The sequence below is a fragment of the Bos mutus genome, chromosome 3 (genome assembly GCF_027580195.1).
Source record: "Bos mutus isolate GX-2022 chromosome 3, NWIPB_WYAK_1.1, whole genome shotgun sequence".
NCBI lineage: Eukaryota > Metazoa > Chordata > Mammalia > Artiodactyla > Bovidae > Bos > Bos mutus.
Genome location: NC_091619.1, coordinates 3115970 through 3142887, shown reverse-complemented (window position 1 = coordinate 3142887; position 26918 = coordinate 3115970). Strand labels below are relative to the sequence as shown.

The following is a 26918-nucleotide window of genomic DNA, read 5'->3' as shown; positions in this document are numbered from 1 at the left end:
TATTATGGACTTCCCTGGTGGCTCAGATGGTAAAGAATCTGCCTGCAATGCAGGAGACCTGGATTCGATCCCTGTGTTGGGAAGATCGCCTGGTAAAGGGAAGGGCTACCCACTCCAGTTTTCTTGCTTGGAGAATTCCATGAACAGAAGAGCCTGGAGGGCTAAAGTCCATGGGGTCATAAAGAGTCGGACACAACTGAGCGACGAACACACATGGAATATTATTCTCTCCCATTTTACAGATGGGGAACCTGAGGATAAAAGTAACTTGCAGAACCCAGCAGGTGGCTGAACTGGGACTTACACTTGTGGCAGAAGAAGTCCAAGTTAACTGCTCACCCCATGATCGTGCTCCCTGGCTTGGTGGCTGACACTGGGGAGGGATTCCACTTGCAGCCAGCACAAACTGTGGTTTTTCTGTGGGTGGAGGCTGGGGCCACAGTGAGGAAGGGAGAGGTCAGGCTTAGGAAGAGCGCAGTAAGTTCAACTCTCCAGCAGCCACCTCTCAAAGGCAAATGAAGAACTGGCAGAACTGGCAGCTATAAAAAGGAACTAATGGAGAGGCCTCAAGGCCCAGCCCCTGATCCTGTAACTTGGGGTTTCTGTCCCCGAGGCTCCTTGATTTTTTTGGGAGCCCACTGACAGCCTAGCATTTCCCTCCAGCAAGAAAAGCTACCACAATCACCAGGACAATATCTGAGAGTTGTGCTTTCAAGGCACTTCCATATCTATGAGTTCCAGGGACAGGAAGCCTTGTCACCACTTGGGAAAGCTTGAATATTTTTATACCTTTTGGGGAGAAGAGAGAAACTGAAACCTAGAGACTGTAAGTGATGGTCCAGGGTCCCAGGGATTTTGAGAATAGAAAGCACATCTCAAGTGTCTTTAGATGGCTCCTGGTTCTCAAAACAGTAGTACCCGACCCAAAGGGAGCTCATCCCAAGTTCATGGTTTTGAATTGGTTCTGCATATACTAGAATTCAGGTCTTTGGACTCCTGGTCATTCACCAGGTGTTGAAAATACCCATGTCAAGCATCCCTGGGGATGGGACTGACTGGAGAGTCCAGCAGACACACAGGATGGTTGGAATGCCTCAGGCCCCATCCAGGATCTTCCCCAAGCATGCCACCCTCTAACTGGTTGGAAATGCAAATTCTAGTTAGTCCTGTTAGGCCAGGAATCTGCGGTGAAGATTATGGGGGTGGTGCTCTGAATTTACATTTTAAACTGGCTCCCCCTGTAATTCTTAGGCAGCGGCACTGTCCTAGGAGATTCAGACAGAGAAGTTTCTCCAACAAGAAAATTGAGGTCTGAGCCAGCTCTGGCTGTGCCTTGAACTGGAGTTGTCTCCACCCCCCAACCCTGTACTGTTTGGCGACTGTGGCTGGGTTGCCAGGGGAACCAGGCTGTGTAACTTCCTGGCTTTGGCGGTTTTCCCCCCTTGGCCTTATCTCAGCGTCCGCCACCCAGTCCAGGCCTGTGCCGGTCACGTAGGAGGAGAAGCCGGTGCCAGGCATGTGGAGGCGTGTCCAGGGCACCAGGGCAATGCTGACCCAAGAACGTGGGGCAGGCAGGAAGGTGGAGATGAGATTTTTGAAGTTGGGAAGGCTGCAGATTTATTGATGACTTTCTTCTTGGCCTCAGAGTTATCTGCCCAGGGGGAAGGAGGCCAGGTAGGGAGGTTAAGGGAATCGGGAGGTATGACCAGCATGAGGCTCTCTCTGGCACTGTTCCGCCCATAGTGGGGAGGGCACCAATATCAGAGGGTGATACTGCCCTACTGGCCTGTGCGCTCTCATCTTTCCCTCCCCTCTTCTAGACCCAGGGACTCCAACCAGCTACAGGCATCACCCGGCAGTTCTCACTTCCATTCTCACCCTAACCATCTTCTTACCCCAGTTTCACTGCACCCCACTCTTGCCTTGGTGCTCACAGTCTTTCTCCTTGGCCCCAGATTTCTTTTGTCAAACTCTCTCTCCTATCCCTGTCCCTTGCCTGGTCTCTCAGGCTGTAGCAGGAAGGCTCTACAGTTTTTAAGAATGGGAAAGAGAAAAAGAGTTTTGAAGAAAGCAGGAAGGCAGTAAATTCCTGGTGGAAAATAATTCATGCATTTAAGTATTTATTTGTGTTTTAAGCCATACTTTGTTTTAGAAAGACTTGGGGCAGTTTGAGAGTTCAAATATTCCAGGAAGGGGGTTGTGAAACAATCTCTCAGGCTTCCTTGCAACTTAGAGGATTTACAGTCTGATTCCTGGTCATGTTTATACGACACTGAAGACAAAAGGCATTCCCTCCTCCCCCAGTATCCCCCTGCTTTGTGGGAAGGGAAAGGGAAGAAAGCCACCAGGCAGTATGCAAACTGAGGTTTCAACCTGGTTTGCCCTTCACAGCTCCTCTCTTCTGGGCTATTATCCATCTCAAAGATGAGGGAACAAGACTCCGGTGGTTGGGCAGGTCACCTAAGGCCTCTCAGTTATAAGCGGCTGTGCTTGGGGTCAAACTCTGTTGGTCTGGCTCCCAAAACTTAGTCAGTCCTATCCTTCTTCACTGTGCTGCCTCAGAAGCACGGGTCATGGGGAGAGCTCCCTCCAGGCTGCCCTAGATAGAACTGTGGGCTCTCAACAGCCTAGGAAACAGTTTTGCTTTAGCAAGACCTGAGTGGGCTTCCTAGAATTCCCTTCACAGGCAGGTGTTACCCCTAAGAATGGAGAAGAAGCTGCCATAGGAGGCAGGCCCAGAGGAGGGAAGTGGGGTCCTGGAGAAATGCCAGAATGTGTGCATATAGCGAAGGATTTCAGAGAGAACAGGAGTGTAGCAGACCCCCACTAACCCACAACTCCATCCACTGAACACAAAAGCTTCTACAGGAATGCAGAAGCCCCATCTTTTTTGCCCATTGGACATGTGTGGCCCTGCTCCCCACTATCCCATGTCTAGGGTCTGCAACTCTGATCCCTGTGTTCAGAAGTACAGGTTCCTAAATGCATTTCAAAGAGACAGAGAAAGAATCAGAGTCTCCTTTCTCATGTTCTTAGGCAGGAGACATGGTCCACTGAGAGGCCAGACTTTTCATTTTAACCAAATGGCTCCCCTGGGTCCTGTCTCCCAGGCTCCTCCCATTTAAATGTGCTGATTCATCAGAGAGTCAAAATTCTTATCCCTCTTGCTTCAGCCAACATGGGGAGCATTTCAGGAGACCAGCCGGATCGGGCCTGCCTAACTCAGCACCCCAAGGCCCTGTGGGGTGGGGAGGAGCTATGGGAGTCAGCCCAGGCCTTGGGCTTTGCTCCCAGCCCTGAGGCACCCAGCAAATCTCTCAGCTCTGGGCTCCTGGCCAACAATCCAGGGTTTACTCTGAGACTTCACTGGGAGTGGCGACTTGGTAGGAAGGGTCAGGCAGCCAGAGGTGGGGCTAGGGTTGAGCAGAGAATCCGGACCTGCCCTCTTCCTTAGGCGACTGCAGCCAGCTGTCCCCCATTGTTCTCACCCCTCAGCTTGCTGGGCGTGAGAATGCTGGAGGGGGCAGAGCAGAGGAGGAGAGTGAATAGAGAGCTTGGGGGTCGGAGTAGAAGGAGGGAAATCCCAAAGATGCACAACAAGTAGAGAAGAGAGGAAGAAAAGGAAGGGCACAGGGGAGAAGGTGGAAGAGGGCAGTGAGGGAGGAGCTGGCAGAGCAGCTGAGGCTGGGAGGTGAGAGCAAGGGCCCCTGCCCAAGTCCCATCGGACATGGCTGGGCATTTGAGCCAAGTTTTGCTGAGAAGGGAAAGGTTGCCTCCTACTTATCAGGGGCGGAACTGCTGGGTTTTGTGAGGCCTGGAGTCTGGGAAGCCCCTGCTAAGAAAAATGATACAAAATTAATTAGAGGAGTAAACACTTAATTCAGAGAAGGTGATGGCAGCCCACTCCAGTAATCTTGCCTGGCAAATCTCATGGACGGAGGAGCCTGGTAGGCTGCAGTCCATGGGGTTGCTACGAGTTTCACTTTTCACTTTCATGCATTGGAGAAGGAAATGGCAACCCACTCCAGTGTTCTTGCCTGGAGAATCCCAGGGTCGGGGGAGCCCGGTGGGCTGCCGTCTATGGAGTCACACAGAGTCGGACACGACTGAAGTGACTTAGCAGCAGCAGCAAACACGTAATTAGAATAGTAAGTCACAACAAATTATCCATTAAAAAAAAATCTGGCAAATACTGTAAGCATCATGACATCTGGAAGAATAAGATACATAAGGTTAAGAATACATAAGAATAAGATACATAATAATAACATAAGATCTGTATGAATTTCTCAACCACAAATTGACTCTTGCCATGGGTGCCCACCATCCACCTCTGCAAGGACTGAATCACGTGCCGCTGCAGCTACTGACCCTCAACACCCCCCTGAAGGAGTTCAGGGCGGAGAACAGAAATGAGGCCCTCTGTGCTCCTGGAAAACTGGCAGGACAGCTCTGTAGACTAAATTGGTCTTGAGTCCAATTCTTCCATCTCCTCCTATCTAGAAAAACACTACAATCCTTCTTAGTGACGACTGTTTCTTGTGATGAGCAGAAGCTTCAGGAGACTCTCAGAACCTCTCTAAAAAATAAACGTGTATACCTGTGGTGGATTCATGTTGATATATGGCAAAACCAATACAATATTGTAAAGTTAAAAAATAAAATAAAAAAATAAACGGGCTTGATTGCCTGTCTGCCTCCTTTACCAAGATCACATACATATGACCTTCCCCCTTTCCTCTTTGGAGCAGTCTCTGGGAGCTCTCTGAGGTGCTGTCTCCTGGGCTGCAGTCCTCACTTTGCCCCCAGTAAAACTTAACTCACAATTCTCACGTGGTACACTTAAGTCAACAAATTCGCTGCCTGAAACAAGTGAAAAAAGCCTTTACCTTTTTTTGGCTGCTTATTTTTTGTCTCTCCACATGTCAATGGCTTTATAGTATTAATATTACTTTTTAAAGAGAATGGGCTTCCCTGGTAGCTCAGCCAAGAACTACCAGTTTTTCCTCTGGCATGATTTTGATCAGCCCTTTTATTATTGACAGATTGGAATGTTTCATTCATTTCAGTTTCTTGTTGTATCAGTTTTTTGATTGCTGTCAAATTTGAGAAATCTGTGAAATTTCTTATATGAGTTGTAGGATTTGAGGGGATGGTTCAGTACATCATCTTAAATATTCTTTGAGTTGATGGCACTCACTGACCAGACTGTCATACCTCATTTTAGTGTACTAATGTGAATTTTATGCAGTCACCATCAGTGTCAATCTTTTATGTCAAACCAACAAGAAATTTAACATTTCACCAATATATTCATGTGATTTTCCCCTCTGGTTAATTGTATTATTAAACAATCCAGGCACTTGTTTATTCTGTTCAAAATTTTTTCTATTCTTCTTATTGAATTGGGGCTTCCCAGGTGACTCAGAAGGTGAAGAATCTGCCTGCAATGGAGGAGACCCAGGTTTGATTCCTCGGTTGGAAAGATTCCCTGGAGAAGAGAATGGCTACCCACTCCAGTATTCTTGCCTGGAGAATCCCATGGACAGAGGAGCCTGGTGGGCTACACAGTCCGTGGGGTCACAAAGAGTTGGACAACTGAGCGACTAACATTTATCGGATTACCTTTTTTGATAATCTGAAAATTTTTGTTTCAATTTGCTTCTTGGTTTCAAAATAATTTTTACTGATTTCATGGTTCATTTTTATTACTTTTGTCTCATAAATCCATTAATTTCTTTTATTGAGATATAATTAACATATAACATTGTATTAGTTTCAGGAGTACACTACAGTGATTCCGTATTTGCATTTATCGTGAGATTATCACCACAATAATTCATCACCATGTATAGTTATAATTTTTTTCCTAGGATGAGAACTTTTAAGATCTGCAACTTTCAAATATACACTATTACTAACGATATACACCATGCTGTACCTTATATCTCCAGGACTTTTATTGTTTTTTGGCCATGCTGCATGGTGAATGGGATCTTAGTTCCCCAATCAGGGATGGAATCCATGCCCCCCGCAGTGGAAACGTGGAGTCTTGACCACTGAACAGCCAATGAAGTCCCAGGACTTATAACTGGAAGTTTGTATTTTTTTACCCCCTGTTCTGCCTCTGGCAGTCACCAGTCTGTTCTCTGTACCTATGAGTTCTCTATTTTTTAGATTCCACATATAAGTGATACCATATTGTATTTGTTTTTCTCTATTTGACTTATTTCACTTAGCATGATGCCCTCAAGGATGACCCATGTTGTTGCAAATAGCAAGATTTCAGTCTTTTTAAAAAAAACAGTTGAATAATATTCCATTGTATATATACACACCCAATATTTTCTTTATACATTGATGGATATTTAGGTTGCTTCCGTGTCTTGGCTATTGCTGTGGTGAACATGGGGTTCATATATCCTTTTAAGCAGTGTTTTCATTTCCTTTGGATAAATACTCATAAGTGGAATTGTTGGATCATATGGTAGTTCCATTTTTAATTATTTGAGGAACCTCTATACTGTTTTCCAAAGAGGCTGTACCAATTTCCATTCCCACCAACAGTGAACAAGGATTCCCTTTTCTCTACATCCCCAGCAAAACTTATTGTCTCTTGTCTTTTTTCTTAATTAATTATTTTTTATTGAAGGATAATTGCTTTACTAGCTCTTGTCTCTTTGATAATAGGCATTCTAACATGTGTGAGGTGATGTCTCATTGTGGTTTTGACTTGCAATATCATATTGAGCACCTTTCCATGTACCTGTTGGCTGTTGTATGTTTTCTCTGGAAAAACATTGATTCAGATCCTCTGTCCATATTTCAAGCAATTTTTTTTGACTGGGCTGTGTGGCATGCAGGATCTTAGTTCCCAGGCCAGTAATCGAACCCATGCCCCTTCGGTGGAAACTCCAAGTCCTAATCACTGGAATACCAGGGAATTCCCTCAACCTTCTTTTGAAGCTGCGTTCATGCTAAGTCGCTTCAGTCGTGTCCGACTCTTTGTGACCCCATGGACTGTAGCCCACCAGGCTCCTCTGTCCATGGGATTCTCCAGGCAAGAATACTGGAGTGGGTTGCCATTTCTCCAGGGGATCTTCCCGACCCAGGGATCCAACCAGCATCTCCTGCATTTCAGGTAGATTCTTTGCCGTCTGAGCCACCAGGGACAAAAGCCTGGGATGCAATTCCTTTACCCTGCATTCCTTCGTCCCCCTTTTTCCTGAGTCAACCTCACACCTTTTCCTCAGTGAGGCAGCCTGGGTTGAGAACTTTTGAGTTCGGACAGTTAACTCTCTTGGCCTTAGTCTCCTCTTTGGTGATGGGGATAATAATTCCCTCCACACAGATGGGGCTGTGAGAACTGGGTGGAAAATGCAGAGGAAGTATCCAGCCCTCAAGTGACTGCTTACTTCATCTTCCTTCCTCTCTGGGCTCCAGGGAAGAGGCTGGGGAAGGAAGGGTGCCTGTAGTAGGAAAGCCCAAACCCTTCCCCCCCCACCCCTCGAGCTGGGAGGACTGTCCCTGGAAGGATAGCTACTCTTGTCTCCCCCTCCCTCTGATCTCACCTCCAACACTTTCAGCCTACCCCACTCCCTCAATTTGTCCGAAGGATCCCAAAGGAGCTAAGGCTGGGAAATCTGGGGAGGGAATGTGAAGCTTGCCAGAGTTGAGTCCTTTTAAAACAGCTGGGGGTGACCTGGTTTCCCTTCCCCCACTCCCCTGAAGCTTGTAAACAGCCCTCTGCAGCCCTAACTCCACGGCCAATTCTTCAGCCCCGAGTGTGTCACAGGAGGCAGTGACTGGCTCTGCAACACAAAAGTCAGGGTGGAGCAAACTCCAGAAAGGTGGACTGTGGAGAGATGTCTAGGGGTGGGGAAGTGGCTCATAGGACTGCAGTTACTGCTTCTTTTTGGTCCAGGAGTTCAGTTTATCAGTACTTGGTCGGGTGGAAAGGTTTTTTTGAGGCTTGGAGCAGGTATGGCTGGGGGGACCAGTTCAGTTTTCTCCCTGCAGGTTGGGAGGGGGTAGAGTTTAGTCTCTAAATCCTGTCCGACTCTTGCGACCCTATGCACTGTAGCCTGTCAGACTCCTCTGTCCATGGGATTCTCTAGGCAAGAATACTGGAGTGGGTTGCTGTTTCCATCTCCAGGTAATCTTCCCGACCCAGGAAACGAACAGGGGTCTCCTGCATTGCAGGCAGATTGGGAGGCAGAGGTGCCAAACCAAACTGCGAAAATCGTAAAACTCCCAAAAAGCTTTCCAGAATAGTACATACAAACCGGGAAGCGTTAAAAGGTGCGTTCCCTAGAGCCAGGTCCATAGATTTCGATTTCAGATAGTCTGGTAGAATCTACATTTTATTTTGAATAAACTCTCCCAGGTAATTCTGAGCTGGAGGTGTGAAGTCAACATTTTAAGGAACTGCTCCTTAAACTACATACATATCCTCACTGCTGGAAGTCCTTTCTTTGGTCAAACCAGACTGCTGTTTTGAAAGTTGTTTCGGGGGATCCTGCTTGCTTCTCTGCAGACTAAATTCTAACCAGGGTTTGGCTTGGCTCCTCACACTGGGGCAACGGTAACCATGGTAACCTAAATGGGGAGTAGGGGGAAAATCGTGAACCTTGGCTTGGCTCCTGGAGGGGCTGGCAGCAGTTAGACCCGGACCCATGCTAGGCCCTTGACAATTTGGATCTTGACCTAAGAGTTCAATCAAAGCAAAGTGAAGAAGAGCGGGGCGCTCCAGAGAGGGTCATTCTTTCAGAGAGAGGGTTCCCTGCTTCAGCGCCGGCGGGAATGGACACAGGCAGAGAGAGGCGCGGATTCCTGAAGCCACTGCGCTCGCCCCTCCGCCAAACTGGAACGGAGAGGCGGGGCCGGGCCGGGCCGGGGGCGGGGCCTGGACCCAGGAGCGCGCGTTCTTGGTTACTATGGTAACGCGTCAACACCCTGAGCGGAAGTGGTGCTGTGGGCTGCAGACGCGGTGGAGGCGCCGAGCTGGGGCGTGCGGCTGAGATGGTGAGGTCCCGGGTGTGGAGAACCTCGGATGGGGACCTCACGTGTTTTCAATTGTGTTGGGGTTCTGGGCGGGGAAAATGAGGATCTGCGGGGGGAAAAGAAGTTGGGTATGGGGGTCAGAAGGTCCAGGAACAGGGATGACAGCCCTAGAAGAGGTTAGGGAAGTCCGGAGGGGGATCCAAGAGAGAAATAAGGAGTGGGATCGATCGCGACTGAAAATGTAATCTGGGGCTGAGCCGAGGAGCTGGAAAAGTGCTGTCCCAATCCTCATCCCCCTCCCATCTGGCTGTGGATTGTGGGATGTGATGTGGAAAAACCACTGGTGAGGAGGCCAGATAACAGGTTATGTTCTGCCTATATGGACCTATGTGCAAAAGAGACACCAGATGCCCGGGTGGAGAGCACACCCAGGAAAAGGACAAGCCTTCGTCTTTGTTCAGTTGACAGGTGTCACAGTTAAGTCAGGGAAACTCCACACTGCCCTGTGCCCACCCTGTTCCAGCTGCGTTCCAGCTCTGTCTTGATGGATTTGAGCTGAACACTCAGGATCTCAGGACACGTGGCACTGCAGTTTTGAAAGGGCTGCACTCTGTGTGCAAAGTCAGGGCACCATGTCTGACTAGTAGTGCCACAATATGTAAGTCACCTAATGTCCCCGAACCCCAGTTTTCTCTTGTTATTGGGGGTCTGGGTCACTCATAGGTACTCAACAAACATTTGCAAACGAATAAGTGAATGAATGAATAGGGTACCAGATTTGAAAGTCCCTGGAAAGGGATTGGGGCTTCCCTGATAGTTCAGTTGGTAAAGAATCCACCTGCAATGCAGGAGACCCCAGTTGAGGGATTGAGACTGGTCTAGCAGGCCTGCAGTTCCCTGGGGTGGACAGGATGACATGAGGGTTTGGAAGGACAGCATGCCTGGGAGAAGGAAAGAAAGTAGTGTCTGGGATCCAGGGAGGATGGTGTGGTCCCTAAGGGATAAGTGAGGTGGGGCAGAGGGTAGGTGTTGGAGCCTTGGGTTACTGGAAATAACCTTAGAATTTCTGGGTGCACACCCTATGGCAAAGGTAGCTCCTTCAGTGTACTTGTGGACACACTTCATGCTCAGAGGTCACTCTGCTTTTCTGGGACTAAGTGTGGTTCAAATTCAGGGTCCCCAAGTTGGAGTTTCTAGAAGAGCTTTGTTAATGATAAAATCAACAAATCTCTGGAGGAGAGCAGTTCCCAACTTCTGAGGACTCTCTGCAATGTTGCAGCAGGGGTCTCCTTTCACTTATGCTTTTTATGGTGCATATTTATCCCTGGATCTCCATATTTATCTCCACCCGGGGATCTAGTGTCTCTTTTGCACGTAGGTTTGTGGGCCCGGTGCTATGTCTGTGAGGTCCTAGCATTGCACTTGGCATCTAAGGGCTCACAGGAAGTGTTAGTTCCCTTTTTCGCCTCTTTCGAAAATGTCTTATCTCCAAGTCAAATGAATCAGTGAGTTGCACCTGTTTAGACTTGTGGGCTTCAGCTCACCCAGATCAGGGATTCCCCATCCAAGGGCCACTCAGAGTGGGGCTTTGGTTTGTTGACTGAGCCCTTCTGAAGTCCCTTGGAGAGGACAGGGCATATGGGCACCTTTGAGAAGTAGTGGGTCAAGTTAGTGATCTCTGACCTTTGGCAGGCTAGGGGTGTGTGTGTGATGCTACTTACTAGCTTTTCAGGCTGTTTGGAGGAGTGGGGAGACAGGGTCACAATTAGGCACACCACTAGGACCCTTACAAAAATAATAAATAACATCCCCCAGAAGGAGGGACAGGGCCTCAGTGTTGAGTAGGATGTCATCTTCAAATGGTACCCCACAGATGGCCAACCTGGTTGTATTTGAGGAGAGGGAGGACCTGAGTGAAAGGCAAGATGCCTGGTACATGGGCATCCCCACCTTCTTCGTAACCAAAGTCTACAGAAAAGGAGGTAGAATCAGGTCAAGAGCGTGAAGCCGGTGGTGAACCTATGTGTGAAAGAAACTAGGTCCCTGAGTGGAGAGCACACCCGGGAAAGGACAGGTCTTCGTCTTTGTTCAGTTGCCAGGTGTTACAGTTACACCAGGGAAACTCCACGCCGCTCTGTTCCAGCCCCGATCCAGCTCTGTCTTGCTGGAATTGAGCTGAACATCCCAGATCTCAGGACATCTGGCACTGTAGCTTTTTAAGGGCTGCACTCTCTGTGTTCAGAGTCAGGGCACCAGGTCCACTGCTTTGTTTTGTAAAAATAGTGCCCCCTTCCCCTATCTCAGCCATAAAGAGAGTTACCTTTTCAATGCAGATCATTATTCAAAATGAGAAATACCTTAAGATGCTAATGCTCACCTGAAATTACTGTTAAACATTTTGTGAACTTCTTTCAGTGACACATTTCGGTTTCATAGGAGCGTTTTTACGGCAATACTTGCATATTTCATATAATCTACTTTCTTTTAAACTTGATACATTAAGGAGATCACCCTGCGTTTATAATGATGTGAAAATCGTATTCTGGTTAACCAGTTAATCTTTCTGCATCAGAATCTCTCCTGGAGCCCCCAGCAGGGGCTGAATTCTTACAGACATAGGATGGGATGCTATTTGAAGAGATAAGGCATCAGCTAGGTCACCAAAAGGAAAATATAAAGGTTAGGGCTGGCATCTTTTTCTGTCCCAATCCTCTTCTTCCCCAATCATCCTTGTCCGCTCAAAGGTCTTTCCTTTCCTACCAGAGATGCTTTCCCTCAAGGAAGATGAACACTCTAGGCACAGCTCAGCTTCTTGGGGATATTTATAATTTGTTAAGTCATGCAAGAAATAAAACCAGCCCTTCACCTCCTGGAAGAACCTCTTGGCTACTGCCTCTGGCCCAGAGGGATCTAACTTTCCATTTCTGCTTGTTCCTTCATTTTTTCTAGTACTTTTACACAGTGACCTCCCTAATCCTTCTTGTTGCTTTTGGCAAAACTGGTTATTCTAACCCTGGTGTAAGGCTTGTGGCTTCAAAGTCAGCATTTCCCCAGTGAGGTTTCTCAGCCACCCAACCCCAGAGCTCAACGCTTCCTTCTGCTCTGCCAAGCGGCTGCTTTTCTGTGGTCATCATCTGTTTTCCTTCCTCTGTTCTGACTTCGAGGCTCAGGCAGTCGAGTATTTCTTGTGTGACTTCCTCTTGACCTGGGTGCCAAGGGCGTAGGAGGGAAGTGACACAGTCCCAGCGCTGGAGGATCCTACAGTCTGGTGGGCACCCGAGCCTGAGGGGAAGGCTGCAGGAGCCCTTGGAAAGAAGCAGGAAAACAAACGCAAAACAACAATAATGCTTTCCATCTGTGCTCCAAAGCCTTTTCATGTACGTTATTTTCCCCAGCGCAGACCACATACGTGATGTGGAAAATGTGGAGTGGTGGTGTATTCTGGAAAGGCTTCTGTCTCAGTCTGGTCTGCAGACCCCAAGAGGTCATCTTGCTTGGTTTCATTCATTCGTTCTTCAGCAAATGCATATCGAGGTCCTGCTACATCCAGACTCTGCACCTTTCCCCTTGGAACTGACACCATCTCTTGTGATCCAATGCCCTCATCATTTCAGGTTATTCCTTAAGCTTTGCCTCAGTCCCACCTGTTGTGGATTCTAGTCATTCCTTCTTATTCTATTTTTGGTGGAAAGGGGAGTTGTTGCTCCCCACTCTCCATGTAATAACCCTTCAGAGTCTGTTATTAGGCATCCTTGGGGCTCCTGTATTTACCTTTCATGAATTAAAGCTTTTCTGCTCTGCTGTATTGGGGCTGACAGAGGCTGTAAAGCAAGGCGCCCTCTGTGACCCTTCTGCTGACTGTGCCAGGCTGGGAGGGAAGGGCACACACAGCCATGCTTGTTGTGTGGAATGGAGCCAGCCAGAGAATAATTGCCCGATTTGGTGCGAAAACCTGCCACAGGTGGAACAGGTGCTGCAGGGAGTTCTCTGTGGTCATGGCGGATTAGAGAGAGCATTCAAAACATATCGCCCAGTGTTTAGTGACCTGGAATTCACGGTCATTTCCCTGTTCACCCTGTCCCCCTGATGGCTGCTCATTCCCAGGGTTGGTCGACCTGACGTGTCCAGCCCTTTGCACCAGGGTCTTCCATCTCCGAGAACTGCAGGAGATGGGGGCTCCTCCAGAATGAGATTTAGGGTAACCCTGGAGTTGTCCCACAGTCCTCACAGAAACCGCCCCCTGGAGACAGACTTCTCTTTAGGCTGAGCTGAAGTGGGACTGACCTTGGGGAATGGAGGTTGTGTTAGTCAGGGTTCTTGGTTATAAACAACAGAGCCAGAACTCCAATTTAGGGAGAAGGGAATGTATGGAGAGGATTTTGGAGAATGCACAGAGTTCACGCCAAGGCTGGGCAGCTAGGCTTGGAAAATGAAAACACACAGGAACTGCAGCCAGAACTGAGGCTCAGATCACAACCCGGCACTGGCCTGGCAAAGACCCTTGATGCCACCCCCGGGGCTGGCACTTTATCGTGGCAGCTGCTCCTGGCGCCCTTATCAGCATTGCCCCAGACACAGGGAGTGACTGCCACTGCTGCCTTTGTCAGAAGGGGTTTCCATGTTCCCCTCTTACATCACTAGTTCCCTATTCATTGTCAGGCTTGGGGGATCTGATGGCTCACCTAGGTCCTTTGCCCAGGCTTGGAAGGCAGCTGTCTGATGTTTTCAGCTTCTACGCTCAGAGATGATCCCTGTCTCTTTCAGCTCATTAGATGGGAGAGACAAGGATCCAACCTAGAAGAGTACTGGATGGCTAAAAACTGACTCATGCGTGTTCAAGGGGTTCCCCCAGTGGCTCAGTGGTAAAGAATCTGTCTGCAATGCGGGAGACGTGGGTTCGATCACTGGGTCAGGAGGTTCCCCTGGAGGAGGGCATGGCAACCCACTCCAGTATTCTTGCCAGGAAAATCGAGTGTAGCCTGGCGGGCTACAGTCCATGGGGTCGCAAAGAATCCAATATGAGTGAAGTGTCTGAGCATGCCCGCACGCACACGCACATTCAAGCAGTCCTGAGAGTGAAAGAGCCTCGTGGTGGACACAGCTTCAGGGTGGACCTGTTTGCCTGATTGTAGCTGGTAGTCGTTCAGCCACCAAAGTTTATCAGGCACCTGCCGGCTTTTCAGCGTTACTGTCCTCGGGTCCCTACCGTAACCTTGTGAGATGGTGGGGACATGGAGGAGGTCAGATGGTAGCATCAGCTGTGAAGGGGGCTTGGTGTTCACATGACGAGGTTGGAGGTGACGACACTGCCTTTCTGGAGAGGACAGCCCATGTGGCCTCACAAGAGACTGCTTGCGGGAAACGAGAACTGGGCTGACACTGAATCATCCTCCTGCCCGCTTTCCTTCCCTGCTGTGCAAGGGCTTGGACTTCTTCAGCTCAGAAACCTCAGAAGTCCTCCTTCTTGCTGGGCTGGTGTCCAGGGAAGCCACTGCTCCTGTAGGGCGTCTCCTGTGTTTCAGGATTTACCCAGGTGCTTTCCCATACACCCACCCAACCTTCCCTCAGCATGGGCTGGCGAAGCGTCTACCTTGCCCGGGGTGCAGATGGCGGTCGGTACTGATGAGCCCAAATTTCTGCCTCTCCCTGCAGCCATTAAGCACAGCTGGCGTGCTGAGCTCTGCCTCTACTGCTTCCAACAGGTCAAGGAATAGGCCTCGCTATCGGACCAAAGCCCTGAGCTCCGAGGTGGATGAGAGCCTTTTTGGAGCTATCAAGGTAACCGTGCCTCAGTCCCTCCAGGGAGCTGTCACCAGGAGCTTTGTGACCTGAACAAAGCTAGCTCTGGACAGGTCACTCCCTCTCCCAGGGAACTCTCAGACTGAGGGCAGTGGGGGTTTCTGCGGCTCCAGTGGACAAGCTCAGACACTCTGTGGGGCCCATGTAAACAGGCCACCTGGCTTCCTCTGCCCTTGAGATCTTTACATCTGTGCACCATTTGAAGATCTGTTATAATGCTGAAGGGAGGCTCAACTGCTGAACCCTCAGTGTCTGCTCTTTGCTCAGAGAACGCCCTGTGATGGAAACATTTGAGTGCCAGTGGCCCAGGCTTGCAGATATAGAACAACATAATTGTTGTTCAACATAATCCCCCCTCCATCCAAGAATAGCGCAGAGTAGAACACAAATCATCCTTCTTTCCCAGTTGCTCAGCTGAAACAATTACTTTGCTTTGGAAAACGAGCAAGTAAATATTTATTTGCAAATATCAGCCAGTCTAAGAGGCTGATGACTAGAGAAGGAGAGCCAGAGAGTTACTTGGAGTGATCTTGGTTACACATGACATTCAGAAGGTGGGAAGGGAGGAGAGAAAGAGAATGAGATGTAGAGAGAAGAACGGTGAGAGATTGAGAAAGAAAAGGGACAGTGGAGTCGTTAAGAGAGTAAATCCTAAGAGTTCTCAGCACAGAAAAATTTTGTCTGTTTTTTTAAAATTTTGTATTGATATGAGATGATGGTTGTTCTTTAAACTTACTATGATTATCACTTCATGATGGCAAATCAAATAGTTATGCTATACCTTAAACCTAAACAGTAGGGTCGTCTAGTCAAGGCTATGGTTTTTCCAGTGGTCATGTATGGATGTGAGAGATGGACTGTAAAGAAAGCTGAGCGCTGAAGAATTGATGCTTTTGAACTGTGGTGTTGGAGAAGACTCTTGAGAGTCCCTTGGACTGCAAGGAGATCCAACCACTCCATCCTAAAGGAGATCAGTCCTGGATGTTCTTTGGAAGGACTGATGCTAAAGCTGAAACTCCAATACTTTGGCTACCTCATGCGAAGAGTTGACTCATTGGAAAAGACCCTGATGTTGGGAGGGATTGGGGGCAGGAGGAGAAGGGGACGACAGAGGATGAGATGGCTGGATGGCATCACTGACTCAATGGACAGGAGTTTGAGTGAACTCCAGGAGTTGGTGATGGATAGGGAGGCCTGGCGTGCTGCGATTCATGGGGTCTCAAAGAGTCGGACACGACTGAGCGACTGAACTGAACTGAAACAGTAGGTCAACTTTGTCCCAATACAACTGGAAGGGAGAAAAAAGAGAGAAAAAAGTAGAGGAGAGGGAAAAAGAAGAAAGACACCAGTAGTGGTTTAAGCACTGGCGTGAACACCACTGGCTGCAGGTGGACCAGGGAGAGAAGAGGTGATGTCTCCCCTTTGTTGCAGTTCAGTTGCTAAGTTTGTCCAATTCTTTGTGACCCCACGGACTGCAGCACACCAGGCTTCCTTGTCCCTTACTATCTCCGGGCGTTTGCTCAGACTCATGTCCATTGAGTCAGTGATGCCATCCAACCATCTCATCCTCTGTTGCCTCCTCCTCCTGCCCTCAATCTTTCCCAGCATCAGGGTCTTTTTGATGTCTACACTTACCCTTCATTCTTCTCATTGTGAATTAAAAAGGACTTTCCAGATTGTTCCAGATGGGTGTCTTTCTGCCTTTAGAAGCTGTTTCCTATTGACAAGGGAAAGAATCAAAGCAATTCAATTTCGCTTACACTCATGTTGTTTATTTGTCTTGAGTCCATGGGGACTCTTCTAGCTAAAGTGAAGACAGGTTTGGAAATGGCCGACTTCTCCAGATTTAGTCCTGCCGGCTTGCCAGAGAGGGCGGCTGACACACAGCCTATTCCTGGTTCAGTCTTTTGGGCTTATTGTTGGACCAGAGTCTCGGAAGCCTCCCAGCCGTCAGCAGAGGGCAGAAGCGGCCTGTGACCTGACTGAGTTGAGCCGCTGGGAGGCAGAGATGGGCACCAGGTGGCAGCAGCATTCCGGGAACGGGTGTGCACAGAGCCGGCCTCCAGACTGGACGGACCTCCACCTGAGCCGTGCCCTGCCTCCACTCAGGATCGCAGACACTGTGTTCCTGATAAGTGAAATCCTCTCCTGTGTTAACAATTCCCTGAAACAAATGATTTCATTTTCTTGTTATCTAACTCCTTCACGGTCAGAAAGTTGAAAAAAACTCATGTATCTAATTTGTGTTTTCTTTGCTGAATTCTAACTCACTGACTGCCTCACCATATTAGATTTAAGGGCAGATCCACCGGGCCATATTTCTAACTTACCCCATAGGGCTTTTTTTCGGGGGGAATCAAAGTAAATGAATTAGAAAGAATTAAAAATAACAAATATCATAGATTGAATGTGTCCCTAAGGAACTGTATGCTAAAGACCCTCGATGTGGTCCAGGAGAGCGAATTAGTTTTTCTTTTGTAAATGATGGGGGGAGAAGAACGAAGAGACCCCAAATTTTCATTCCTGATGGTTTCAGGTTAGGAATGGACACACACTAGCAAACCTCTCCCTGGGCCTCCATCCCTCTGGGAGTATCTGCACGAGTTATAGAGAAGCCTTGCTTTCAGAAGAGCTGGTCGGTACAGAGCACATCTGGCCGCCACGCTGCTTGCTCAGTGCCCTGGCTACTCTGGGTGCTCCTGCAGTCTGGGCTCCAGCTGATTTCCCCTGACGCTGGATGGGGTGCAGATGCCACCCTCCGCTAACCAGCAAGAAGTGGGGTGACCAGCTTCTAAGCTGCCCTTCCTTACCCCCCAGCCCCTGACCCGGAGTGACAGCCCCATCGTGCTGCTCCGAGATAAGCATGCCATTCGGAAAACTCTCACGGCGCTGGGCTTGGACCACAAGCCGGAGACCATCCAGCTCATCACCCGGGACATGGTCCGGGAGCTAATGTGAGTACCCAGGGCACGGAGCCCTTCTGTGAGGACCTGTGTGGGGGGACGGGGAGCCCACCTGGTCTCGTCCTGTCACTGTGGACCCCACCTCTTTCCTATCCATTTCCTGCCTTTGGTTTCTTGGTTCTCGTTTCTTCTCCATTTTGACCTGCTTGTCCCCGCCTTGTATCTATTACTGCCACTGCCCTTGATTCCCAGCTACTGGCTACTGTGGGTTCTATGGGGCTGGTAGAGGGTAGATGCTTGGGGAGGGGGGTCCCTTCTGAGCCCTGAATAGTGCACTTGGTCGGGGAAATGTCCAGATGAGTCACTTCCTTCTGGCCAAATCCAGAATCTGAAGCAAAGGAAAAACTGACCAGATGCCTAATTAGTCCCAGGGCTTCTTCCCAGGCTCTGAGGCCAGAAGAGGAAATTCCCCAAAGCTCTGGGGTTCCTTTGGGATTAGCTCAGCACGGCTTCCTGACTGGAGCAGCTCCCTTGCTTGGGCCCCTTATGTGGGGTTAGGCCCAGCTCAGTCACATGAAGGGAGCCAACCCTGTCACTCAGAGGTTTAGCTCTTCTGCTGGTGCTCCATTCTCTAAACTGTTCTTCCAACTATGGCTCCACTCACTAAAAACTTGAATTCCCAGAAGATGCATCCTGTGTCGCGATCTGGGGAGGCACGGCTGGTCCACAGATCCAAGAGCATCGTCTGGTCAGCTCTGGTGTTGAAGGACCAGATGCGGTAGCAGCCCTGCAGACACGCTTGTGGCCCAAGAAAGGGCTCCTTCTCTTTATTTATTTGTGTATTAGCTGTGTCGGGTGTTAGTAGGGGCGCACGGGATCTTCCTTGAGTCCTGAGGGATGTCAGGTTCCAGCGTGCGCAGGCTCAGTAGTTGTGGTGTGCTGGCTTAGTTGCTCTGCCAAATGTGGGATCATAGTTCCCAGCCAGGGAATGAACCAGCGTCCCCTGCATTGCAAGGCAGAGTCTTTTTTTTTTTTTTAATTTATTGTTAATTGAAGGATAATTGCTTTACAGTATTGCATTGGTTTCTACCAAACATCCACATGAATCAGCTATAGGTTTACGCATGGCCTCTCCCACTTAAACATCCCTCTCACCTCCCTCCCCATCCCATCCCTCTAGGTTGTTACTAAGCCAAAGCAGATTCTTAATCACTGGACGACCAGAGAAGTCCCAAGGGCTCCTTCTTGGACTGGTCCAGTCCTAAAAACACGTTGGAGGTGAAGTCTCGGGTAACTTGTCAGGGTTCTGAGAACAGCTCGAGATGCTGTCTCAGATTCACATCATTCCTGGTCACTCCAGATCACAGGCTGTTTGGGGCCATAGCACCCAGGGGAACACAAGGTCTTGGCTAAGCCTCAAGGGCACTTACTCATGTGTCCACCTCCTGGACACCTCTCCCCAGCCGGTTTTACGGGATGAGGTTTCACTTCCTGCCTCAGACCATCTGCGTCTGTTTGCCATGTGCCTGTTAGACGCCTCACCCAGAAGCAGCTTTATGCCCACTCCTCTGCTCCATCTCCAATGTATGTCATCTGTTTGTAATCATTATAATTACCTATTGGTTTGTTGAATGCGTTGGGCAGCTAGAAAAGTCTGTAGACATGTCTCTGGCTATTGTTGATTTTAATTAATATTTAGGGTTCAAAGCTTCCCTCTGGGCTGGAGGCACAGGGGTGGTTTCGTTTCTCACTGGCCTCCACTTCATCCTCGCTGGGCGTGCCCTTGCCCTTTTTATGTCATTCTTGAGGAATCATCTGTTTTAAAAGTTCAACGCGGCAGCTTTATTTTGAGTCCTCACTCTGTGCCCAGTGAGTGCTGGGCCAGAGACCGGGCTGCCCATGGGGTTACGACAGAGCCTGAATCCTGCAGGAGCTTGTGATCTAGCAAGGCAAACAGATGTTGCCCACAACACAGGCAGGGACAGCGGAGGGGAGGAGGTGGGTGTGTATGCGTACATGGGGGTGGGTGCAGAGGAGGTAACGTGTGACCTGGACCTTTTAGACAAAGTCCTTAAAAATGTTCCTTTTTTAAGCCGGTAATGCTACTCTAACCTTGCCTGAGACCGCTTCTCCCCAGTGGACCCATTCCGCTGTCTCTCCTGCCTGATTCTCTGAGGCAGGATGGGCAGTGATGGGGGTGGGGTAGAGAGCAGAGCAGCCTGCAGAGTAGTGCTAAGAGCTCCCCCACCCCGGCCCCCACCGCACACCCCCTGCCTAATTTTATTCATTCTTTGTGTCAGCATTCCCACCAAGGACCCTTCTGGGCAGTCCCTTATCATGAGCCCTGAGGAGTTTGAGCGGATCAAATGGGCATCCCACGTCCTAACCAAAGAAGAGCTCGAGGCCAGGGAGCAGGCCTTCAAGAAGGAGAAGGAAGCCATTGTGGTACCTACCCCCACCCCATCTTTGCAGAGTGGGGGTTGAAGAGAAGGGCTGGGGAGAGGCCGGCCTCCCACAAGACTGGGAGCTTTAGTTAGGGGACCCTGAAGTAAGGTGTGAAAGTGCTAGAGATGTGTTACAGAATAAAGATCTGGTGGGAGCAACTGTGGGGCCAGGGGAGGGGTGAGGACACCAGGCTGGGAAACCTCTGGGCTATGACAGTGTGATGGGGTGATGTGAAACTCATCTGAGGTCACCCACAGCAGCCAAGCTAGTGCCCAGGGCACGGAGCGCTGGAGTAAGTCCCCGCTGATTCCAGCGTGGCTCCCGTAGGACACGGTGACCACACGCAAGAAGATCATGAAACAAAAGGAAATGGTTTGGAGGAACAACAGGAAGCTCAGCGACCTGGAGGAGGTAGCCAAGGAGAGGGCCCAGAACCTTCTGCAGAGAGCCAACCAGCTGCGGATGGAGCAGGAGGAAGAGCTGAAGGATATGAAAAAGGTGGGCTCTCCATTCTCCTTCCCTCCACTCATCTCTCTCTCTTTTTTGACCTTGCCTCTCAGTGTGCAGGATCTTAGTTCTCTGACCGGGGACTGAATTCATGCCGTGTGCAGTGGAAGTACAGAGTCCTGAGCACGGGCCCACCAGGGAATCCCTCCCTCCTCTTCTCTGTTATTCACACGCCTGAAAGCATGGGCTAGAGATGGGGTGCAGGGTTGAAAGGCGAGGGGCTGGCCTTGGCAGGCGAATGGAGTAGATTGGGTCGGGGAGAGCTGCACCTACGGAGTGCCTGCTGTGTGACCTTCAGCAAGTCACTTGCGCTCACTGAGCCAAACTTTCTTTGTTTGTGAAATGAGGGTGGCGAAACTACTAAGCAGCATTATTAGGATGAAATATGCTAATATACAGGAGATACTTTGCGAACTGCGGGTTGAAAAATACCTGTTGTATCTTTATCCTGCTAGTTCAATTCTGGCCACATACGATGGTGCAGACAATGGGGTTGTTTTTGTTGTGCTCAAAGTGCTTCCTTTAGCCAGAGCATAAAGACCAGAGGCTCATTTGAATTCCATTGTGTTACTCATTTGCATGTCGTTCACTTCCTGGCCAAATGAAAAATGCTGACTCCCCAGCCTCTTCATCCAGAGTTTCTGTTTCTCAGGTAAATCTTCTCTCTTTAATGCTTCCTTTTATTTTCCAAAGCTTTTACTCCACAGCTCTTATTGATTGCTTGTGATTTTTTCATCTCCTTATGTGTCAGGTTGGGCTCTTTTAGCTTAAAAATCTAGTGGCTTGGCCTCTGCAATAATGTTTATTTTCCTAAAGAGTAGAATGGGGGTGGGTCTTCATTTGAGGTTCAGGGGTCCCTAAGGGGACCATGAACTTCTAAAGTTTTATGGAAACTTTGTGTGTATAGATGTAAGTGAATTTTATGGAGAAGACCCATAGCTTTCATCTTATTCCCAAGAGTGATCCATGACCTCCCACCTCTACCGCAAACACTAGACCCAATGCCCTGAAAGATGCTATTGCTTTTCTGGGCTTGTGAGCACTCTTAATGGGATTCTGCTCCCATTTCTCCCCACTCCAGCTTCCACATCCCTGTGGTACATCACTCCACTCCCCGCAACCATCCCCATCCTTACTCCCAGACCTAGTACCACAAGTTCAATTCCACTCTCCAGATCATCCTCAATGCCAAGTGCCATGCCATCCGGGATGCCCAAATTCTGGAGAAGCAGCTGATCCAAAAAGAACTGGATGCAGAGGAGAAGCGGTTGGATCAGATGATGGAGGTGGAGCGGCAGAAATCTGTTCAAAGGCAGGAGGAGCTAGACAGAAAGAGGAGAGAGGAGAGAATCCGGTAAAGAGGTGGTTTTGACATTTCCCTCTTTAAGTCTTTTCCATGTGTCTTTAGGTCCATATAGCCTTTCAGAGAAGAAGGACATGAGAAATGGTCATTATAATCCTTTGTTATTATCACAAAACTTTTATGGAATGATTCAGAAAGCCACAGAACTTTTTTTTTTTTTTTAATTTTTATTGTGTATTGAAGTATAGCCAATTAACAAACAATGTTGTGATAGTTTCAGGTGAACCACGAAGGGACTCAGTCATACATATACATGTATCCATTCTCCCCTAAACTCTCCTTGCATCCAGGCTGCCACACAACACTCAGCAGAGTTCCATGTGCTATATGGGAGGTCCTTGTTGGGTATCCATTTTAAACACAGCGGTGTGTACATGTCCAACCCCAAACAACTGTAGAACGTCTTAAAGCTTGTTTCTAAGATCACAACAGGTGTTTCACAATATGGCCCTTATTCACCCTCATTTTGCATCATTTCTTGCCATCCATTCTAGGAGGCTTTCCTTCATGTCCCCTAGCATGCCAGGTCTTCATATAAGCTCATTATTTTTTGTTGTTCCCTCGGCTTTGAATACCCTCTCTTTCTTTTTTTCCTCTCCCACCCCGGAAAATGCTCTCTCTTCCTTCATAATGTGGCCTTGCTATCCCCTCCCCTGAGAAACTTCCCTGACTCCACTGGGCGAGCTTTGAGCCTCCCTGCTCTGGGCCCCCTACACTGTGTTAGTGGTCTGCCACGCCCCTCTTTGCGCTGTGGCTCCCTGACCCTCACCAGGCTGTATGCTCACTGAGGGCAGGGTCCCTGTCTTGTTTCTTTGGCTTCTGACCTACCAGAATGTTTGGACTGTAGTAAATGCCTAATACAAGTTAGGATGAATAAATTCAATCCCCTCCAGTTTGCAGGAGAGGACAAGTCCCAAAGCAGATAAATTATAGAATCATAGTGTCCCAGATTTAGAATGCCAACCATATAATGCAAGAATTACCCCTATAAACAGTCCTTGTACCACACTGAGTGGCAGCTCTGTCTCCCCATGTGTATTCTGTTCTCTTGGGCCATTCATCTGTGTACTGCTAGCAGGTACTGGTCCATACAGTAGGCTCCCATGAAAAGTTCATTTCATGGCTAAATGGCTCTTCGTCTTTTGCATGAACAATTCCAATGAAGGGGAAATCCCTGCCTTCTTAGGCAGCTCTAATGATTTGACCTGGTCCTTATACTGGGTCTAAACCTGATTCCATGTAACTCTTTCTGCTTGTTGCTCTAGTGTATTTCATTTGGAGTCACGAAGCCATTCAACAGAACTATCTGAATGTCAACGTCATACTCCTTCCCGTAGATACTTGTCCTCCTCTGCGTCTTCTCCCACTCTCCCAGCCTTTACTCAGAGATCATGGGATCTAGATGCTTCCAAGGTTGTTGACATCCCAATAATGCAGAGGGAGTCACTGGCTGCACTGACTCTAGAATCTGGTTTCTCTGCTTTCTATTGTTGAGCAAGGGTGCTACTGCGTGTAGAGAATTCCTCAGACTCAGCCCTGTACACCAGCAGCCGATGGTCTTAAAATATGAGATTGGATATAAGAAGGACAGTTAGCTAACTAGGCATGTTAGATGGAGTGGGACGACAAGATACACTGGCTGAGAGCAGATGCTCCGGAGAAAGGAGTTACTGTGGGCTTCTTAACTCTGGGAAATCAGCTTGGGAAGGTCACTCCCTCTGATTACTCTGGGAAGTTTTGGGAGGTGGTAGGATTTCAGAAGACCTCAGGTACTGAAAGGAGAAGGTGTCTTATGATATGGGCACAGTCTTGGACAAACAAATGCAGGGCGGGAATCTCAGGAAGGGTGAGCCCCCAGAATTAGGAGCTCGGAAGAGAAAGGACTGACCCCGCTCATGAAACATAGTGGTATTTAGGGGGCATTCACCACGTTGTCCCTACAATACCTCCCATTGTGGGTGTTATTTGGGTGGAGGTTAGAACAGAGACCTGGGCTCTTGGTTTCTAAGACACCGTGGCACTGTTTCTTCTCAGAGGAAGACGGCACATTGTGGAACAGATGGAAAAGAACCAGGAGGAGCGATCGCTGCTTGCTGAACAGCGGGAACAGGAGAAGGAGCAGATGCTGGAATACATGGAAAAGCTCCAAGAGGAGGATCTGAGGGTAACTGGGCTGCACAGATCACGCCAGGTTCTGCCAGCAACAGCAACAAGCCCTCCGCACTGTGGGGCTGGAGCGTGTGCGCTGACGTTCCGTCAGACACATGTTCGTTTCACAACATCGTCACCGCCAACTTTTTATTGCCGTATGAAACACTTGTTTGGCTGAGGCCTCATGGGGATGAGCAGTGATTTGGATACTGTCCCTGCCTTCCTGGGACTTGGGGTCCAGGATTGACATATCCGTGTGAATGGACACACCAAGGAAAGATATTGCGGCATGCTTTGCACAAATAAACATAGGGATGTTTTATGGTCTTCCCTCAATTATCTTGGGATATTGTACACTTTGTACATGAACAGCAGCTGTCTTTTAGTTCCAGGCTGCCTGCTGTTGCCTCACCCAAGGTATGTTGCATCCCAGTGTCATTAATTGTATGGACAAGCCGAAACTTTTTACCTGTTAGCCTAACTAAAATTAGTAGGCATCTCCATTGCATAAGAAATAAATAACATAGCTGCTCGAACCAAGTAGGTTTTAAAAAATCCCCTTCTGTTGGCCTTTTTGGATCTTTTGCAATATATGAAAGCCCCTGGCTCAGAGACGAGGTACATGGCCAGCATTTGGAGCATTTATTCTTTTCCCCCTTAATTTTTTACTTTTGAAAAATTTTGCACACATAGACACGTTGAAATAACTGTACCACACCCATCAGTGCTTCACCTATATTTAATGATTGTTAATTCCATGGAGCTGCTTGTCTCTTTTAGATGTATATACGTATTTTGCTATTATTAAGCTATTTGAAAGTAAGTTTCCCATATCTTGACACTTTGCCTAAATGCTTCAACTTGTATCTCTGAAGCACAAAGACATTGGCTTACTTGTCAGCAGTACCATTATCACATCCCCCCATCAAAATTTTGAGTCCGACGATTCTACAATATTATTTAATATTTAATCTACATTCAAATTTACCCAGTTCCAAAAATGTATTTTCCGTGGTTTTCTCTCTTCCAAACCAGGATTCAGTCAGGGATTGAATCTTCAGGATTCACACACTGTATTCACCTAAGTCTCTTTTGATCTGGCAGAGTTTCCTTATCCATTCATTAATTTTAATAACACTGATATTGTGAAGTACTCAGGCCAGCTGATTTGAAGAATGCCCCACATTCTGATTTGCCAGGTTATTGCCTAATGGTGCATTTAACCCACAGAACATGTATTCTTTCATTGTTCTCCTCTTCCCCCATGTTTATGATGACTGAGTTGTCATCTCCCAGTGCACTTGATGGTGAGGAGTGACGGGGGGCCTGGATGGGTCTCTTGGGGACGTCATAATTATGAAGGCTTCTCAGAGCACCTGCTGGCTAAGGTACGGTGTGAGAAGTGGGAGGCAGATCACTGGATGGCTAGGGGAGATGAGGGGCAGGCAACTTTGTAAGCTGCTTGAGAAGGGGACCAACAAGGCCAAGAAGACAGACAAGACCTGGCCACGCTCCTGGTTCAGGAAAGGGCCAGAAAGGACGGGTCTGGGCTAGACATGCAGAATACTGGAGAATCCAAATTCTCCAGTGGGCTCATTGAGGGGGCTTTCCAGGTGGCTCAGTGGTAAAGAATCCACCTGCGATGCAGAAGATGCAAGTGATGCCACAGGTTCGATCCCTGGGTTGGGAAAATCCCCTGGAGGAGGGCATAGCAACCCACTCCAGTATTTTTGCCTTGGAGAATCCCATGGACAGAGGAACCTGGCAGGCTACGGTCTATAGGGTTGCACAGAGTTGGACACAACTAAAGGGACTGAGAACACACGCACGGGCTCATTGAGAGAGTTCCAGGTGTCACTGAGTCAACAGTTACTCAGGTGTTATGTCATTGTCCTTTTCCTGTCCTTCTAGGCACTCCCTGAGTCTCCAGGAAGTATTATGGAGCAGAGATAGAAACCTCTGCCTCACCAGTTTAGAACGGCATTAACTCTTTGCGAACAGTGCATGGAATTCTCCAAGCCAGAATACTGGAGTGGTAGTCTTTCCCTTCTCCAGGGGATCTTCCCAACCCAGGGGTCAAACCCAGGTCTCCCACGTTGCAGGTGGATTCTTTACCAGCTGAGCCACCAGTGAAGCCCCCTGGTGGTGCAGGGACAGTTTTTCCCAGCTTGCTAGCAAGATGCAGAGAGTGTCAGGAGTCAGTGTGGGGTTGCTTTGCAATGGCTTCAAAGATGAGAAACAGGGAAAGTTCTTTGGTTTCTTGAAAATGAAATGAACCCACAAAAACAAACCAAAAAAAGTAAATAAGCAAAGAAGTAAGTTAATGAATATATGATTATATGTATGTCATAGATCAGAAGTCAGCAGCTTTTCTAGCTTTGAGGGTCAGTGGATTTAAATACTGCCTTCAGATGGTAAAGAACCCACCTTTCAGTGCAGGTAGACCTAAGAGACATGGGTTCGATCCCTGAGTTGGGAAGATGCCCTGGAGAAGGGAATGGAAACCCGCTCTAGGATCCTTGCCTGGATAGTCCCGTAGACAGAGGAGCCTGGCGGGCTGCAGTCCATGGAATTGCAAGAGTCAGATGAAGGATTAAACACTTTTGCTTTCACTCTGAATACCAATGTCAGGCCTAAAACTGATGGGGAAAAAAAGGTAAGAAGGAAAAGAAGAAAGGGAGATGAGGAAGAAAGGCTGTGGGAGTTGGAGCAGCAGGACAGGGACTGTGGAGTGAGCCAGGAGGCTC

General features: G+C 48.5%; 1 protein-coding gene across 5 annotated transcripts in view; it reads left to right on the top strand.

Moving 5' to 3' along the window:
* Positions 1–8926: 8926 nt before the first annotated feature.
* Positions 8927–26918, top strand: part of CFAP45 (cilia and flagella associated protein 45) — a 33764-nt gene continuing 15772 nt past the window's right edge. Inside the window, exons 1-7 of one of the 5 annotated variants that reach the window (XM_070365834.1) lie at positions 8927–9024; positions 14656–14781; positions 17620–17756; positions 20006–20150; positions 20478–20648; positions 21833–22011; positions 24055–24184. In XM_070365834.1, the coding sequence (XP_070221935.1) occupies positions 9022–9024; positions 14656–14781; positions 17620–17756; positions 20006–20150; positions 20478–20648; positions 21833–22011; positions 24055–24184 (891 nt within the window). In that variant the 5' untranslated portion in view covers positions 8927–9021. Of the gene's footprint in view, positions 9025–14655; positions 14782–17619; positions 17757–20005; positions 20151–20477; positions 20649–21280; positions 21310–21832; positions 22012–24054; positions 24185–26918 lie in introns of those variants that run through there. The other 4 variants (XM_005892078.2, XM_070365841.1, XM_070365815.1 and 1 more) reach the window with 4 other exon arrangements.